The 18,363-nt window shown below is 40.7% G+C and overlaps 1 protein-coding gene across 1 annotated transcript in view; it reads right to left on the bottom strand.

The window, feature by feature from the left end:
* Window positions 1-18,363, bottom strand: part of PRKCH (protein kinase C eta) — a 214,035-nt gene that overhangs the window by 145,075 nt on the left and 50,597 nt on the right. Inside the window, exon 2 of the mRNA XM_033107515.1 lies at window positions 8,083-8,146. Within this exon, the coding sequence (XP_032963406.1) occupies window positions 8,083-8,146 (64 nt within the window). The remainder of the gene's footprint in view (window positions 1-8,082; window positions 8,147-18,363) is intronic.

An 18,363-nucleotide genomic window follows, 5' to 3' on the forward strand; every position in this document is an offset into this window, starting at 1 on the left:
TGTTTTTAGCTTTTTCCCATTGAGTATGACGTTAGCTGTGGGTTTGTTATATACGGCCTTTATTATATTGAGGTATGTTCCCTCTATTCCCACTTTGCTGAAAGTTTTATCATAAATAGATGCTGGATTTTGTCAAACACTTTTTCTGCATCTGTTGATAGGATCATATGGTTTTTATCTTTTATTTTGTTTATGTGGCATATCACAATAATTGATTTGTAGATATTGAACAAACCTTGCATCCCAGGAATAAATCGCACTTGATTGTGCTGTATGACCTCTTTTAATGTATTGCTGAATTTGGTTTGCTAATATTTTGTTGAGGATTTTTTGCATCTATGTTCATGAGGGATATCAACCTATAATTCTCTTTTTTTTGTAATATCTTTGTCTGATTGTGGAATCAAGGTAATGGTGGCCTCGTAGAATGAGCTTGGGAGCCTTCCCTCCACTTGAATTTTTTGGAATAGTTTGAGAAGAACAGGTGTTAATTGTTCTTTGAATGTTTGGTAAAATTCACCTGTGAAACCAACCAGTCCAGGCCTTTTGTTTATTCGGAGTTTTTTTAATTACTGATTCAATATCATTAGTAGTAATTGGTCAGTTCTGACTTTCTGTTTCTTCTTGGTTCAGTCTTAGATGATTATGTTTCTAGAAATTTATTCATTTCTTCCAGATTGTCCAATTTGTTGGTGTAAAATTGCTCACAGTATTTTCTTATAAATTTTTATATTTCTGTGGTGTTCACTGTCACTTCTCTTTCATTTCTGATTTTATTTATTTGGGTCCCCTCTCTTTTTCTTGATGAGTCTGGTTAAAGGCTTATCAATTTTGTTTATCTTTGCAAAGAACCAGCTCTTGGTTTCATTGATCTTTTTTGTACTGTTTTGTTTTTTTTTTAGACTCTATTTCATTTATTCCCATTCTGATCTTTATTTCCTTCTTTCTACTCACTATGGGCTTTGTTTGCTGTTCTTTTTCTAGTTCCTTTAAGTGTAAAGTTAGATTGTTTATTTGAGATTATTTTTGTTTCTTGTGGTAGGCCTGTACTGCTATGATTTTCCTCTTAGGACTGCTTTTGCTCTATCTCATTGATTTGGGGTTGTTGTGTTTTCATTTCATTTGTCTCAGGGTATCTTTTGATTTCTCTTGATCTAACTGTTAACTTACTCATTGGTTAGCAGCATGTTATTTAACCTTCATATGTTTGTATGTTTTTCAGGTTTTCCTTTCTTTTTTTTTTGTAATTGATTTCTAGTGTCATACCATTGTGGATAAAGAAGATGCTTGATACGTTTTCAGTCTTCTTGAATTTACTGAGACTTGTTTTGTGGCCTAACATGTGGTCTATCTTGGAAAATGTGCACTTGAAAAGAATGTGTATTCTGCTGTCTTTGGGTGGAATGCTCTAAAAATATTAGATCCATCTGGTCTCGTTGTGTCATGTTTCCTTGTTGATTTTCTGTCTGGAAGGTCTGTCCATTGGTGTCAATGTGGTGTCAAAGTCCCTTGCTATGATTGTATTACTGTTAGTCTCTTCTTTTATTCATTCAATATTTGCTTTATATATTTAGGTGCTCCTATATTGGGTGCTTAGATGTTTACTAGGGTTATATCCTCTTGTTGGATTGATCCCTTAATTATTATGCAATGTCCTTCTTTGTCTCTTATTGTAGTCTCTGTTTTAAAGTCTATTTTTTCTGGTATAAGTACAGCTACCCCAGCTTTTTTTGTTTCCACCTGCATGAAATATCTTTTTCCATCCCTTTACTTTCAGTCTATATGTGTCTTTCAATCAGAAGTGAGTCTCTTGTAGACAATATATGTATGGATCTTCGTTACTTATCCATTCAGCTACTCTGTCTTTTGATTAGAGCATTCAATCTATTTACATTTAAAGTGATTATTGATAGGTATACAGTTATTGACATTTTATTATTCATATTTTTCTTCTTCTTGAAGAAGTCCCTTTAACATTTCTTGCAATACTGGTCTGGTGGTGATAAACTCCGTTAGCTTTTTCTTATCTGGGAAGCTCTTTATCGCTCCTTCAATTTTAAATGATAGATTTGTTGGGTAGAGTAATCTTGGTTATAGGGCCTTGTTTTTTATCACTGAGCATTTCATGCCACTCCCTCTGGCCCGCGAAGTTTCAATTTAGAAATCAACTGGTAGTCTTATGCGAGCTCCTTTGTAAGTAACTAGATGTCTTTCTCTTGCTGCTTTTAGGATTCTCTCTTTGTCTTTAACTTTTGCCATTTTTATTATGATGTCTTGGTGTGGGCCTGTTTGGGTTCATCTTGTTTGGGACTCTCTGGGCTTGTATGTCTATTTTCTTCACCAGGTTAGGGAAGTTTTCAGTCATTACTTCTTCAAATAGGTTCTTGATCCCTTACTCCCTTTCTTCTCCTTTTGGTACCGTGTTTCCCCGAAAATAAGACCTAACTGGAAAATAAGCACTAGCATGATTTTTCAGGTGGACATCCCCTGAACATAAGCCCTAATGCGTCTTTTGGAGGAAAACTTAATATAAGACCAGGTCTCATCTTTGGGGAAACACAGTACTCCTGTGATGTGAATGTTGTTATGCTTGACGTTGTTGCAGAGGTCCCTTAAATTATCTTCTTTTTCATATTCTTTCTTCTTTTTGTTGTTCTGATTGGATGTTTTCTGCTATCTTATCTTCCAAGTCCCTGATTCGATCCTCTGCTTCATGTAATCTGCTTTTGATTCCTTCTAGTATATTCTTCATTTCAGTTACTGTATTCTTTATTTCTGTTTTTTTTTTTTTTTTCATGAATTCTATGTCCTTCTTTATGCTTACCGTCTCTTTGTTCAAGTTCTCACTAAACACCTTGAGCGTCTTTATAATCAGTGTTTTGAACTCTGTCTCTGGTATGTTATTTGCTTCCATTTCATTTAGTTCTTTTTCTGGAATTTTCCCGTTCTTTTATTTGGGACACGTTTCTTTGTTTCCTCATTTTGGCTGCCTCTCTGAGTTCATTTCTATGTATTAGGTAGATCTCTTATGTCTCTCAGTCTTCACCAGGTAAGCTTAAGTAGTAGGTGTTCTGTATGGCGTGGCACAATCTCCCTGATCACCTGCACCGTGTGCACCAGGAGTGTCCCTTGTATTGGTTGTGTGTGCCCTTCTGTTGTAGTTGAGCCTTGATTGCTTTTGGCATGTCCGTGGGTGGAATTGACTCTCAGGCTGACTGACTGTGAGGACTGGCCATGCCCACAGCACATGAGCTGCTGTGTGGGGGCTGACCCCTTAGAGAAGGATTTGCCCCAGTGGGTTCCTGTGCCTACTGAGACCACCCTTCAGGTGTGCTGCTTATGGTGCTCACTGGGTATTGCCCTCTGTGGTCTGAAGCCAAACTTTGGGTATGCTGCTTCTGGGGCCTCTTGTGAAGGGCTCTCATGTAGGCTAAGGTCAGCTGCTGCCTGTGACCAGCCCAGGGCTACCTGGCAGGAGCTACAAAGCTATCTGAGGCTATTAGCTGCCTGTGCTGGACCTGGAGGCATATGGGGATGGCCAGGCTGAGAACCAAAGCTGGCTGCCACCAATATCAGGCCTGGGGCAGCTTAGCAAAAAGCCCAGGGCACCCTGAGGCCTGATGCTACCTGCTGGCTGCCCATAACCCTCAGCCACTGAAAGAGCCTCCTGAAATGCATGGGGTGAGGCTTGTTGCACAGGCTTAGAATATGCCTCCAGCAATGTTGCAAGAGTTGGGCTCAGAGGGTCCCCAGGGTGAGGCTCATTGCCCAGGCTCAGAATGTGCCTCCAGCAATGTTGTAAGAGTTGGGTTCGGTGGGGTCTCAGGGAATCACTGGGGTGAGGTAGGTAGTGTTCATGAGATTAATGCAGATTCAGTTCTGGTGCCAGTGCTGAGCCTGTGAGCACTCAAAATATCCAGAGAACACTGAGGCCAGCTGCCACTTGTCTTGGACCCGCATATCCCTGAAAGTTGTCTAAGAAAGGCTGCAGAGTAAGCTGGGGCTGGTTGCCCACCAGTGAAAGTGCCTCAGGTAGCCACACAAGCCACTGTGGGTTGTTTGCTGCTGAAAAAGCCTCCTGCGGTGTGCAGGGCAGGGCTTGTTGCCCAGATGTCAAAAGTGCCTCAGGCAATGTTGCAGGAGTTGGGCAGGGTCAGGTTCCAAGGAGTCACCAGTGGGGTGAGCAGAGTTCACCAGGCCAAAGCAATTTCAGATTTGGCTGTGTAGGAGAGGACGCAACACAGGAAAGATGGCATCCACCTATAGGCTACACTGAAGGTGGGCTCCACACAGAGATAATGGAGGTAGTCCCTCTAGCCCTCACTCTGAATCCACACAACTCAGTCTTTACCTGTATGTCTCTGGCACCTCTAGAATTGCCACCCCTCTGCCAGAGCCCAGGGTGAGTGCCTATAAATGTGTGAGTATATGTGTGGGCCCTTTAAGAGGGTATCTAGATTTCTAGCAGCCTGCCCTCTCACCAGGTTGGTCAGAATCCTTGCTGTTTTTCACAGCCAGATGTTGTGGGGACTCCTCTTCTTGGCACTGGATCCCTGGGTTAGGGAACCTGGTGTGGGGCTGACCCCTCACTCCTCTAGAGGGATCTCCACTGCTGAGGTGTCCCTCCCGATGTTCAACCACTACCTATGGATGTGGGGCCAGCCCATTTTGCATCTCTGCCCCTCCTGCCAGTCTCAATGTGGCCTCTTCTTTATATCCTTAGTTATAGGAGTTCTGTTAAGCTAGTCTTCAGATGGTCCTTGGGGTTGATTATACTATAATTTAGTTGTAATTTTTATTTGATCATGGGAGGTGGCAAGCACAGGGTTTACCTATTCCACCATCTTGCCCAGAATTAAAAGGATCCATATTGAGAAGCCATTTCCCAAAATTATTCCAGATTGCTCAGGGTCTGGTAAATAGAATTCAAACAGAAAGCTACCACTTCATTTGCTCGAAGAGTGAAATGACAAGACTCAGGACTACCAGCTAACTGGAAATTGAGCAGACAAATCTTGAAAGGATGGGCCACAGAGAGAATTCCCAAATCTGTACGCTCCTCAAATCTGTGATTCTCCTAAAGTGTGCATGTACAAGGGAGACTCAGAGCGGTCCAGGAAAAAGCAAGAGCTAGAACCCTGAAAGAAATGAGTTGAGATTTCAGCTGTTTCCCACTGTAGGAGGGAGAGTTTAAAGCTAGAGTCCCACAAAGTTATAGGGGCTTAAAACACCACTGAAACCCCAGATTGGTTCTGCCTTATGAGTGAAGACTGTGTTCCAGGACTATGGAATTTGCCCAAGAACTATAGAAAAAATGTTTTTAAAATCCCACTCTAAAAAGCCTTTATAATTTTAAGGTTATAGCCAGTAATGTAACTGCCTGTTATAAAATAAAGAATAAAGGGGCAAAACCATATGATCATCTAAATAGATAAAAAAAGCATTTGCCAAAATTTAACAGTCTTTCTAGATTAAAAAAAAAGACTATCAGAAAACTGGGACTAGAAAGGGACTATCCTCAACTGTGATAAAGGACATCTACAAAATGATACAGTTGATATCATACTTACTGGGGAAAGACTAAATTCCTTCTCCTAAGATTGGTTATGAGGCAGGGAGCTCTTTCCTAGAGGCCTCCAAGCACAGCAAGGCATGAAAAGGAAATAAAAGCCACAAGTAGTAGAACAGAAAAATACAACTGTCTTTATTTATAGACAACATGATTGTCTACAGAGAAAATCCTAAGGTATCTACAAAAAAACAAACTACTAGAACTAATAAATGAATTTGTTAAGGTCGCAGGATACAAAGTCAATATACGAAATTTTTCTTTTCTAAATAATAGTAAAAACAAATTTCAAAATAAAAACTTAAAAATGCCATTTATAACAGCATGAAAAAGTTTAAAATATTTAGGGATACATTTTCAAAAACATGTACAATGTCTTTATATTGAAAATTACATAATATTGCAAATATTATGTATTGATGAGAGACATTAAAGATCACCAGTAAATGGAGAGATATACCATGCTTATGGGTTTGAAGATGCACACAATTGTTAACATGTCAGTTCTCCTCAAATTGATCTATAGATTCAATAAAATTTCAATTCAAAATCCAGCAGGCTTATATGGAAACTGGTAAGCTAGCTTTAACATTGACATCAAACTTCAAAGTATGGTGGATAGCTAAATTAGCCTTAAATAAATAAACATAAAGAATAAAGTTGGAGGACTCACACCACTTATCCTTAAGATTTATTATAAAGTAACAGTAATGAAGACGGTACGGTATTTGCATAAAGATAGATGAATAGATCAACAGAAAGCATAGGCAATCCACAACAGATCCACATGTACAGTCAGTTGAGTTTTGACAAAAGTACCAAGTTGATCTAATGGGGAAGGGGGGAGTCTTTTCTACAAATGATGCTAGAACAACTGGGTTACTGTATAGGGAAAGAAATCTCAACCCTTCCACACACAAATATTAATTTAAGAGGGAACAAAGATCTAAACATAACATAGATCTAAACATAAAAGCTAAACCTACAAGCTTCTAAATGAAAACAGAATATTTTTGTGACCTTATGACAGATTTCTTAGAGAGGACACAAAATGTATAAACTATGAAAGAGACTGATAAATTGGACTTGATTAAAAAAAAAAGTCACCATTAAGAAAGTGAAAAGGAAAGCCACAGACTGGGAGAAAGCATTTACAATACATATTTCTCATAAAGGATGCATATCCAGAAAACATAAAGAACTCTGTAAATCAGTAATGAAAAGACAAACCCAGTATCAGAAAACAGGGCAAAACACTTGAACTGGCACTTGAAAAAAAGAGAGAGACCAATAAGCATATGAGAAAGTGTTTACCATCAGAAAAATGCAAATTAAAACTATGAAACATAATTTTATACTCAATGTCTAAAATTAAAGAGATTGACCATACCAAGTATTGGTGAGGATATGGAGTAATTGAAACTCTTCTACATTGCTGGTGAAAGTATAAGAATACAACCATTTTAGAAAACCATTTCAGAGTTTCTTATACAGTCAAATAAACATATATCTACTTTTTTACCCAACAATTCCACTGCTAGGTATTTATCCAAGAGAAATGAAAGTGTATGTCCACAAAAATTTAGGTACAAGGATGTTTATAGAAGCATTTTCATAATAACCAAAACCATGGAAAACTCCAAATGTCCACCAAGAGGAGAATGGGTAAACAAATTGTGTTACATTGATATAAGGGAATGAATATTCAGCAACAAAAAAGAATAGGATACTGATGTACGATATGACAGAAATTATGCTGAGGAAAAGAATCAGACACAAAAGAGAACATACTATGTAGTTCCATTTATATGAACTTCCAGAATAGACAAAAATAATCTATTGTGAAAAAACAAAACAAAATATTATATTTATTGTCTCAGGCAACAGGGAATTGACTGGGAAAGGATGCAAGGGAACTTTCAGAGTAATAGAAATGTTCTATATGTTGGATTGGTGTGCTGGTCACCTAATTGTAAGCATTTGTCAAAATTCAAACTCCACATTTCTGATCTTCATTTCACTGTATATAAATTTTATCTCACTTTTTTTAAAAATTGGGGAGTGAGAGCTGGGGGTGCTACCAGGGGAAGAGAAACAGAATCCCTTAAAGAATGGAATGACATAAAGAATATAAAGAAAAGAACACAATCCTTACGTTTTCAACACATTCAGGGGCAAATTAAAGGGCTGGCCCAAAAACAAAAATCTGAAGTACAGTTGAATAGATATGAACCAAAAGAGGCAAGAACCAAGTCAGCTAAGATGACGATGAGCAAAATCAAAACTCAACATATTAAACAAAACATACGATTGCCATATTTAGCAAATATATATAATCTGGCAACTCAAACCAATGACTATTAAACAACAAAATACCAGCCAGCCTAACTTAAAACAGTGAATTTTTTTAAAGCATCTTTTACAAAATGCTATTTTTATAATTTCCATGATAGAAATTCCTACTTAGTATGAATTGAAGATTACACCAGAAGCCACCCCAAACTCATTCTTACCTTCAGTGAAACTCCCCGTTAGGGTTATTACTACAAACACTTTCCCTTCTGGCTCCAGATCCACCTAGAAAGAGAGAAAAAAACTGTATGTTACATTCTCACTTTAAAATACTTTTTATGGGCCTTAAATAATTCTTCACAGAGAGGCCTAAATGCTCAAGTCACAGCCATAAATCAGATCTACGTCTTTTCATGAAACTACTAGTAGAGGACAAGAATCAGGTGATAACACACGAAACCGTAATGGTTGAAAAGCAAACCGAAAAGAAACAGTTCTTTCAGTGTTTCCCTTCTCTTGAATTTTATTATCTTCCATTTGGCCCTTATGATATCAAGAAGCACCCATAAACTTGGTCATTGTTTTTGAGATGTCCCTATCTTACACACACCGTTTATAAGAGCAGCATTTTATTAAACCACATCGTAAGTATATGGAATGGAGAGCTAATGGCAATATATAAGGTAATAAATATAACAAATGTGACATGGTCAACTGCAAACCGTTAGTTTTTAGGAAGTAAAACATATGAAGAGAGGAATGCTGTTTCTGTCGATGCCATTTCCACCTCATCTCCAGGAAGCACTAGGGAAGGCAGTCGCATTCACTACTATTCACAGGAGTATCAACATTCTTTCAAGTTCTATCGATGAGCTGAGATATCAAATGAGGCAACCTGATTTGGTGGTCCCATCCTTGGCACGTGCGCCAGCACCCAAGGACCTTCACACAGCATGTCCCCAGGATGGGGTGGCACCCTCCACATCTGCTTTGATCACACTAGCCCCAGTAGGCAGGCTCGGCCCTTTCCATGCTGTTGCTAACCTTGAACTACAGGTGAACACTTTTAAGTCAGCCTTGGATTTTGAGGTTCTTTTGGACCCAGATACATGAATTTACAATTGTCCTTAAATAAAATCTTGTCAGGGTCAGCCCATTTCTGCCTTTGGCCTTTCATGTAAGAGAGAGGTCCAGAGAAGCTGAGTATAGATATGGATGGCCATTTTTGGTAGAATATTAAATTTAAATAAGATGCTCAATTACATGGCACGGTGGAAAGAGCCCCTAACTGGCCTGGGACATAGATTCCGACCTGACTGCCACAGCTGGCTCTGAGCAAGGCCTCTAACCACCCCAACTTTCACTGTTGTCATCTGCAAGTCCATGACGCCATTATTCAGCATTTCTGATATGGCTTCCATTAGATGATCTCAAAGAAAGAGCATCAGCAGTACTATTTACTGCACCTATAGGTGACAAAGACTGGCGGGGAAAATGCACTGAACCTACCCTAGCTCACCACCACATATTTTTTAATACCACATCCTGATCATATACTTTTCAAAAAGAAAGATGCCTGTTCTGTACTGACTCAGAAAGCTTTATCTATACAGCAGCCCGTTCTTATTAACTCTCTCTCGCTCTGCATAAAATCTGCTGTCAATATGGTTTCCACACTGTAAATCACCCCAGTGTACAAATCAGCTACTTGCATCACAACTACAGCTAGCTTAACTATACCCCCGTAACTATCTTAATACCACTTGTGAACTTTTATAGAACAGTTCTGAAAATAGAGCTCTCTGGAGAGATGACTAAACAGGATGTCAGTCTTTAATTGTCTTACTCTCTGCCTTGACTTGTTTCAAGTCAAAAATATGTTATTTTTAAAAGCCGCTCCTTCACCTTCAATATAAAGGCCTGGCAGAACCACACACATTCAACCACACAACATAAACTTCTGCTGGCACAGAAGGAGCTGCTGCCAGCCTCCAGACAGACAGAATGCCTGCACCTCCGCGATCCGCCAGCCCACAGCCAGCCCTTAAACTCCTTCCTACAACACAGCTGTGAGGGCCTGCAAAGAAGGCCACCCCACCCCCAACAGGTCAGGGGCTGCTCTGACAGACAGCAGGAGATTCCACCATTCAGCATCAGGAGCTCTCACAAGAAGAACAGGTTTGCTTCCATATTTTCGACCCAAGCTATCATTGCAGAGGAAAAGCCAGACTCAAATGCCATCTTCAAGCCTAGTCCATCTAAGACTTCTGATCTTAGGACAGGGTTTTTACAAACTGCAGGTTGAGACTCATTAGTGGGACATGAACACAATGGAGTGGGTTGCATACAACAGGAATTTTTAAGTAGAATAAAATGGAACAAAAACATGAACACGCCAAGTAGTAAAAAAAAAAAAAAAAAAGGACTACGTCATGAAACTTCTGTTTGCAGTTTTGCACGCAAGTCTAAGGGTATGCTGGGTTTTAATGTAAAAATGTATTCTTTACTGTCACAGAGAAACAGCACATCAGCTTTGAGAACTACCTCTCCCTCACATGTAGTCCAAATAGTTCAGCTGGGATTCTATCACTAGCTCCTGAGTGGACATGTGACCCAGGCCTTGACATTCAGAGCACTGAATTCCTCCAGACACGACGACTGGCCTGGAGCTGACACACGCCCTATATCTGGCCATCTGAGTAATTGCTACTCACCACCCTCAGTAATTGGTTCGGGTTTGGGCACAAAATCCAAGTAGGTCCGATTAGGAATCCTGGATCTACAAAGAAGAGACGAGACCTCACTTCCAAACACCTTATCATGGTACAGAGCCCTGTATGCTGTGTCCCCACCGTCCAAACTCATACAGCCTGCATCTCAGCCTCTTTTAATAACTTGTGGACTCTCCAGGGAGGCATGTTATTTCATTTAATCCGAGAGATCAACAAAACACGTTATGGTCGGGAAGCATACTGGGGAATGTAGTCAAAATTGTGCACACATTACCTGTCTGAGGCTTATTGCCTAGCGATTTGGGGCATGTAATTTTTCTGGCTGGAAAATCCTTTCCTCTCTTGTTTACCATTTGTCCATCAAGACTCAACTCAAAACTCACCCTTACAGGGAGACCTTCCCAGACCTCTTTGAGACAATTGGGCAACTCCACACGATTATGGGGACCACCGCTGGAACCACATCATGCTTTAGTCATCAGGCCCTGTCCCTTAGGACCCTGCCTTATACATAAGAGGATTGGGAACGGTTTGATGAATGAATGAGGAGATGAATTAACAAACATGGATATCCCAAATAGCTTCATACAGGACATGGTTTCTCCTCCTCTACATGATCAGTTTCCTCCCAATATGTCCTAATTTCTCCAAACCCCCATTAAAAAGTGAACATCAGACTGAAGGTGTAACCTGACCCTCACAGGGGAGAGCAAGATTATCACCAACTTTGACCTTGACAGTGTCCTTTATTGATGCGGCTACAGACCTACATGAGCACTTTGAGAAGCCTTGGTGGCCCAGCTTGAGTTTGCCATCAACTAAAACCTCTGCATCTTTTCTATGTGCTGTAAGCCTCTGCTTCCCACATCCTGTGTGGTCATAAGACCCAAAGTCCTACGAGATTTGTATTTTTTTCTATAGAACTTCAGCTTGTTGTTCTAGGCCCTAAAGTTCACTCGATCCCAAATCTAGTTGGTTCATTCACTTCTCAGTTTTATAACTTCCAAGAGCAGGGCCGAGGTTAGCTGTACCATCACCCAAAGCTTACATTGTTGACGGGACTGTCTAATGGTACTATCACTTTGGAAACAGTTTGATATTTTCTTAAAAAATTATATAAACACCTCCCATTTGATCCAGCCATTCCCTTCCTAAGTACTTACCCCAAAAGAGAAAAGTATAGTCCATACAAAGATACCTACACAACTGCTCACAGGACCTTTTTGAAAAATGTGGTATAGCCATACAATGGAATAGAAAATGGAATAAAAGAATGTACTATTGATACATGCAACAACATGGAATACTGAATGAAAAATACCGAACAAAAAAATAATACAGTTTTCTCTAGAAAAGGCAAACTAATCTATAGTGGAAGAAAACACATTAGTGGTTGCCTAGGGACAGAGGTGAGAAAAATAAGACAAATAGGGAAGGATTATAAAGGGTCATGAGAGTATCAAGGCAATTAAATGGAGAAAGAATACTCTTTTTAACAAATGGTTCTAGGACAACTGGATAACCACATGCAAAAATTGAAGGTGGGCCCGAACCTCATACCATATGTAAACAAGAACTCAAAATGTCATAGACATAAATGGAAGAGCAAAGAGTATAAAACTCTTGGAAGAAAAGATACGAGTAAATTTTCACGACCTTGGGTTAGGTGATAGTTTCTTAGATATGACATCAAAAGCACAAGTGACAAAAAAAAATTGGACATCAAATTAAAAACTTCTGTGGTATAAAAAAACAAACAAACAAATAAACATAAATCCCTATACCTCACTGCGCAAATACCCCTTCCAAAGTTCCACTCTCATCAGCTTTCCCGATCTAGCCTCCGGTGACTTCCCAGTGTCTTCAGAATAAACTTTTACTCTGCTTCACCTGGCTTTCTGGGCCACCAGGGTTCCCCTTTTACTGCCTCCCCACTAATTTATCCAAACTTCTTTTTCAAATTTCCATTCTTTAAACCTGCCCTTCTAGTCAGGCCCATCTCTTCACTATCACACAGACACCAACTTGCTCATGCTGTCGTCTCTGCTTGGAAAGCCATTCTTTCTTCACTTCACCTTCCCATTCATTCAAATCTTAACCGAATTACTCCAAGGTTGGGATCACTACCAAGGGTTCAGGATCCCTGAGCAGCAACCTGGACTGCAAGTAGGATGGGTAACCACCTGCACCAGGCAAAGATGATGCAGCTACAGGAGCTCAATGAAGGAACTTTTGCTGGGAAAATCTTGACATGCACATTGATCCCTTTAGTCTCTAAATTCCTATCTCAATTATTATCTTAATACTTACCTGTGTTGTTGAACAATTAGATAAAATTTCATATTTGTATACTCAAAATTTCATATATCTCACCACTTGGAATAAGTCTGTAAGCCCCATTTCAGTGGGATCTGACATTTCTATATTCCCCAAAGGGCTTAGTGGAGTTCCTTGAACCAAGTAAATACTAAACATGTATCTGTTGATTTGGTCTAATGATCTGAATTGGAAGGTCATTGGATTACCTCAATTTCATCACCTACAAAATAGGAATAATACTATTTCATCCCTCAATAAATACTATGTGCCAGCACTTTACATAATATAAAAGCATGCCACGATGGCCCAAGGCATACCAGGAGTGTATGGACTACACAGGTTAGGAATCATACTCCATTCACTTGACGTTGCTCAACAGATCTCCAGCACCCCCTCCTCCCCAAATATACCCACTTAGCCAATGTTTATTTTCCCTTGGCATCACTTTGCAGAAGCTGGGCAACTCATTTATATCCCTGACTCAGTTTCCTTGTCCACAAAATGAAAGCGTTGTCTAAAAACCTTTCTGGCTCTGATGCTGCATGATTCTAAACAGGCTTGGATAAAAGTCTGCAAGCAGGACTCAACGGAAACACTCATTTAATTAACTGGTAATAATTCACAAGCATTTCCCTTCACAAAAAGCATTAGAATTGATCATGGACAGGAAACTTCTGGCTATTTAATATTCATTTCAGCCTGAGAAAAGCAGTGGGATCTAGTATATTAAAAGAAAAAAAACACCAATTCTTTATTTGGGCAAAGGTAGAAGGTTCACCTAGACTCCACGGGACTTAAGCCAGACATCTGTGATATTCAGACCACATCACAGCTGTGATGACTAGGTGGCTTGACTCTATAACATTACTAAGTCTTACTCTAGGGATAATTAACAAAAGAACCTAAGATACGATAAAGCATTTCATGATTCTCTTCAGCTGAAACCATCAGGTTTAAAGGCGAGAGTTCAAATTCCTAGTAAAAAGATATCCTCATGGATTGTACCGATACCAGCAAGGAAGCATGTGGCTGTTCTTGAATAAGAGAGACAGTAGCCACTATGCCTTGAGCTCATCAATGTGCAGGAGGCCTGCTAGGGCCTGGCCTACATTATTTCTTACTTTTACCACCTGCAAGGTAAGGATCACCACCACCACCACACAGACAGGAAAATGGAAGCTTAGGGAGGTTATGGAATTGACTGAGGTCACCCAGCAGTGAAGGCCGAGCTACGATCCAGACCCAGGGAAGATCCCTCAAGACTGCTGTGACTGCATCTGCCTGTGGGTTACTGCAGGTTCGCCTGCTCCACCAGAAGCCAGCCTGCCTGGCACGTTGGGTCATCACATCACCCGTCTCTCCTGGGAACTCAAGCAGGACTCATGCCATCAGCACCTAACGGTGCTCCCTGCCAAATGCCAGCCCTCAGTGTTCCAGCCTCCACTCCTCACTATCAAGGCCAGTGAGCACCAGCCTAATGGTGTCACCTGATGGAGCTCAGCAAGGGCCACGTGGCAGGAACTGTTAAGCCTGACAAGTCTGTGCTGAGGCCGGTGAAATGCCGTGTGCTCCTTAGGTCCCATTAGTCAGCTGCCTGGAGGACCCGAGTCAGTGTCATGTGCTGCAGACACACAACACATCCCCTCGCTGTGGGAAGGAATTTAAAGGAAGAGGGGGTAAACGAGGCAAATCCTACATTCCTGGCAATTCTTTATGTGCAGTTGTATGATATCAGACAAGCTTTATGTGTTAAAAGCATACTAAGAAGTGCCACAGATAAAAACCTGTCAGAAAAAGATGATCAGGCAAAAATTGAACAGTCAAATCTGACTGAAGTTTAAAGTGAAGGAAAACACTCATTATTTTAGTGATTAAATAGTCATCCTGCTAAGTTTGGACCCTATGTGTGGTCAGAGAAAGAGAAGGGGGAAGAGCCCCAGGCTCTGACCACAGCTCTGCTGGCAGGTCATCTGGCTTTTGCACCTAGAAAATGAGGGAGGACTAAGTCTTTAAGTGTTTTTCATATCTAATATTCCATAATTCCAAGTCAAAAACAGTTTCTGAACACCACAGAGCAAGTAAAGATATCTGAAGACTACTAAAGAGTGTCTTTAAAATGCTTACAATAATTCTTCCCTACTCCCAGCCTCTGTGGGTTGTCTGGGGAGAGCTGTCAACCTCACAGTGAGCCTGCTCTGAGGGGAGATTCCCATAGGAAAGGAGAACTATTAGGAGATGGAGAGTGTACGGTAGTAAGTTTTGCCACAGATGCTAAGTTACTTTTCTAGAGTAAACACAGGTATATTAAATATTTGCAATGAAATAATTATTCCTTCCTGCTCTGCCCCATCTTAATAATGTAAACTGAAGATGTCAGGTTAAAAAAAAAAAAAGGATATAAATAAACCCAGAATCCTTCTACGTTGTCGATTCTCATCACACACCGTAATGGAGGCAGAAGGCAAAAGCTCCAGCAAGATCAAAATAAGGAATAAGTCAAAACTACATATTTAGCATACTAAGCATTCAAAATGGTTTATAGACTTATCTACTTAATTATTCATTGGTCAGGCTCTAGGTTAACTGTAGAACCTGGAGGGACATTAGAAAATACATCAAGCCCAAGTGTCTTTCCCACTGATTATCTTACACCTTTACTCCTTTTGGTCTTTGGCAACGGTAAGGAGAAATGAAAGTTCTGTAGAAGAAAGAACATTAGTGCCCTACCTAGAAATTCAGGTAGCGGTTTTCCAGGTGGACCAGGGAAGGGGTGAGGGAGGGGTCGTACGTTCAAATGCACAGAGGACCTATTAGAGGTTACATATGGTGGGATGTAAGCTATGTAAATGAGACAAGTAAGAAACAAGGCTGCAGAGGACAGGATATCAGATCAATAACAGCCTCACAGCATGTTGGGAGGCTAGCCCTTACCCCAGGGAAATAAGGAGGCATTGAAGGGTTTGGATCTGAGAAGTTACAGGATCACACCCACATGTCAGACCCGTACAAACAGGGTATTGGGGTTATAAGGGAAAGAAGGCAGTGATGGGGATACACATTTGAAGGCTATTCCAATGGTCTCAGTGAGGGACGGAGGTGACCTGAGCTCAGCCAGCAACAGAGGAGATGGAGAAGACAGACACGTGAAAGACAAGGGACAGAGCAGCAACTGGACTTTGTAATCAGAGGTGGGGTAGAAGGTGAAAGAGAAGTGGTCACAGACAGTCTCCACAGCTGATGATCTCTGGAGCCATTAACTCAGACAGGGACTCCAAAAGGATGAGCAGATCTGGAGGAACGATGAAGAGTTCAATGTGTGACTGTTACCCATGGCAACTGAGCATCTACTGGGCTGCGCTTAACAGCATCATAAAGCTCAGATGGAGAAGTAGGACACTATGAAGACATAAGTTACAGCCCAGTGCAGTCTCAACTAGACAGGTAAGTGACAACATCAAAAACACTGTTCAGAACACTGGGCTGGGGCAGAGCCCCACCTGGGAATGAGACTCAAGTTGAAGCCCAAAGGCAAGTCTCAGTAGGTGGGAGGGGAGGCCATTGTGAGTCAGGATGGTGAGCAGAGATAAAACCAATATCAAAACACAAACCAGACCAGCGTGGATGGAGGAGTGTCCGTACAGAATGAGAGAGGTTAGAGGCAAAACTGCGGAAAGAACTGCACCTAGAGAGTTTTAACTATAATATGTGATCGCAAAATGTGGTGAACGTTTAAATTTTAAAAAAACTATGACAGTAAAAGACACATTGCTATTAATCCCCCTCAAAATACTCCCCTTCGCTTCGAACACACTTATCCCAACGTTCTTGCCACTTTCTGAAGCAGTTCTGGAAGTCCTCGTTTGTGTCTTTAATTGCACTGTCGTGGCTGCCTCGATGTCCTGAATTGATCAAAATGTTTACCTCTCATGGTCATTTTGACTTTGGGGAAGAGCCAGAGGTTGCACAGTGCCAGATCTGGTGAATAAGGTGGATGAGGGAACTCCGTAATGTTTTTATTTGACAGAAACTGCCATACCAGAAGCGATATGTGATATGGAGCATTGTCATGATGGAGGATAAGTAAAGACACTCACAAAAGAGGAATTCCAGAACTGCTTCAGAAAGTGACAAGAATGACGGGACAAGTGTGTTGGAAGTGAGGGGGAGTATTTTAAGGGGGATTAATGGTTAATGTGTCTTTTACTGTAATACATGTAGTAACTTATTTTTATTTAAACATTCACCGTATTGTTTGATCACACCTTGTATATTGTATAGGCAAAGGGGAATCACTAGAGGGTTTTGATTCTGTAAATGGATGGAGAGTAACATGTAAAAGGGTAATTTTGTCTACTAGACCAACGAATGGGGGAGAGCGATAGCCTAGAAATACGAGTTTTCATAAGAGTGGAATCAGTGGAAATTAAAAATCATATAAAGATAGCAAACAAAAGTACTAGAAAGGTCAAAGGAATATTGAAGTTGGGGCCTGGGTGACCTAGATCATGGGTCAGCAAACTACGGCCCATAGGCCAACTTCAGCTGACTACCTATTTTTGTAAGTAAAGTTTTATTGAAACACAACCATACATACTTTTGTTTACATATTATCTATGGCTACTTTTGTACTACAAAGGCAGAGATGAGTGGTTGTGACTGAGACCTTATGGCCCACACAGCCGAAAATAGTTACTGTCTAGCCCTTTACTGAAAAAAATCCGCCACCCTCTGCTGCCATCAATCAACCAGGGAACTCACAGGGAAGGAACATGTTTCAGAAGGAAGGAAGTGAGTTCAAATTTGGACTCCAAGGTACCCAAATAGAAACATCTGTCAAGAGTTGGAAAACAAGGCAAACTACGAAGACAGGGCTGGCATTCTTACTTGGGAGTCTTCCTCAAAAGGTGACCACTAAAAGCCTTAAACTTTTCAAGAAAGAGCACAGGAAAGGGAGAAAAGAGACAAAAATTTCATTTAGGAGGTGGAAGGAAGAACCAGAGATGTAATAAAGAGGTGGGAGATTCAGCCAAGTACAGAGTCATGGACATGGGAGGAAGCGGCTTCAAAAGAGAGGAGGGGCCACACGCTGAGGAAGAGGAGGAAGGCGAGGCCTTTCATGGATTCCCCAGGCCTGGGAACTGGGAGGTAACAAGTGGGCTTCTTCCATTCTTCCCATCCATCGTTCGCAGCTCTGTTGGAAAGGTCCTCTTTACACTAAGCTAAGCCCACCCATATTCCTGTACTTTCTCCTTCAAGTTTAATTCTATCTCTAAAATTTATCCTAGGTTTGGGGGCGGGGGAGGAAGAAGACACAGAAGCAGGAAGGAACATGTAGCTTATATAGAGTTGGAAGGTAAAGCTAGAAATGCAAGTTGACTTTGAATGCCAAGTTAAGAGTTGAAATTTAAGCTCAAAAAAAATAGATTGAAAACAGTAAAAGGTGGGCCAGCC

This window comes from Rhinolophus ferrumequinum, chromosome 6 (genome assembly GCF_004115265.2).
Source record: "Rhinolophus ferrumequinum isolate MPI-CBG mRhiFer1 chromosome 6, mRhiFer1_v1.p, whole genome shotgun sequence".
NCBI classification, from domain to species: domain Eukaryota; kingdom Metazoa; phylum Chordata; class Mammalia; order Chiroptera; family Rhinolophidae; genus Rhinolophus; species Rhinolophus ferrumequinum.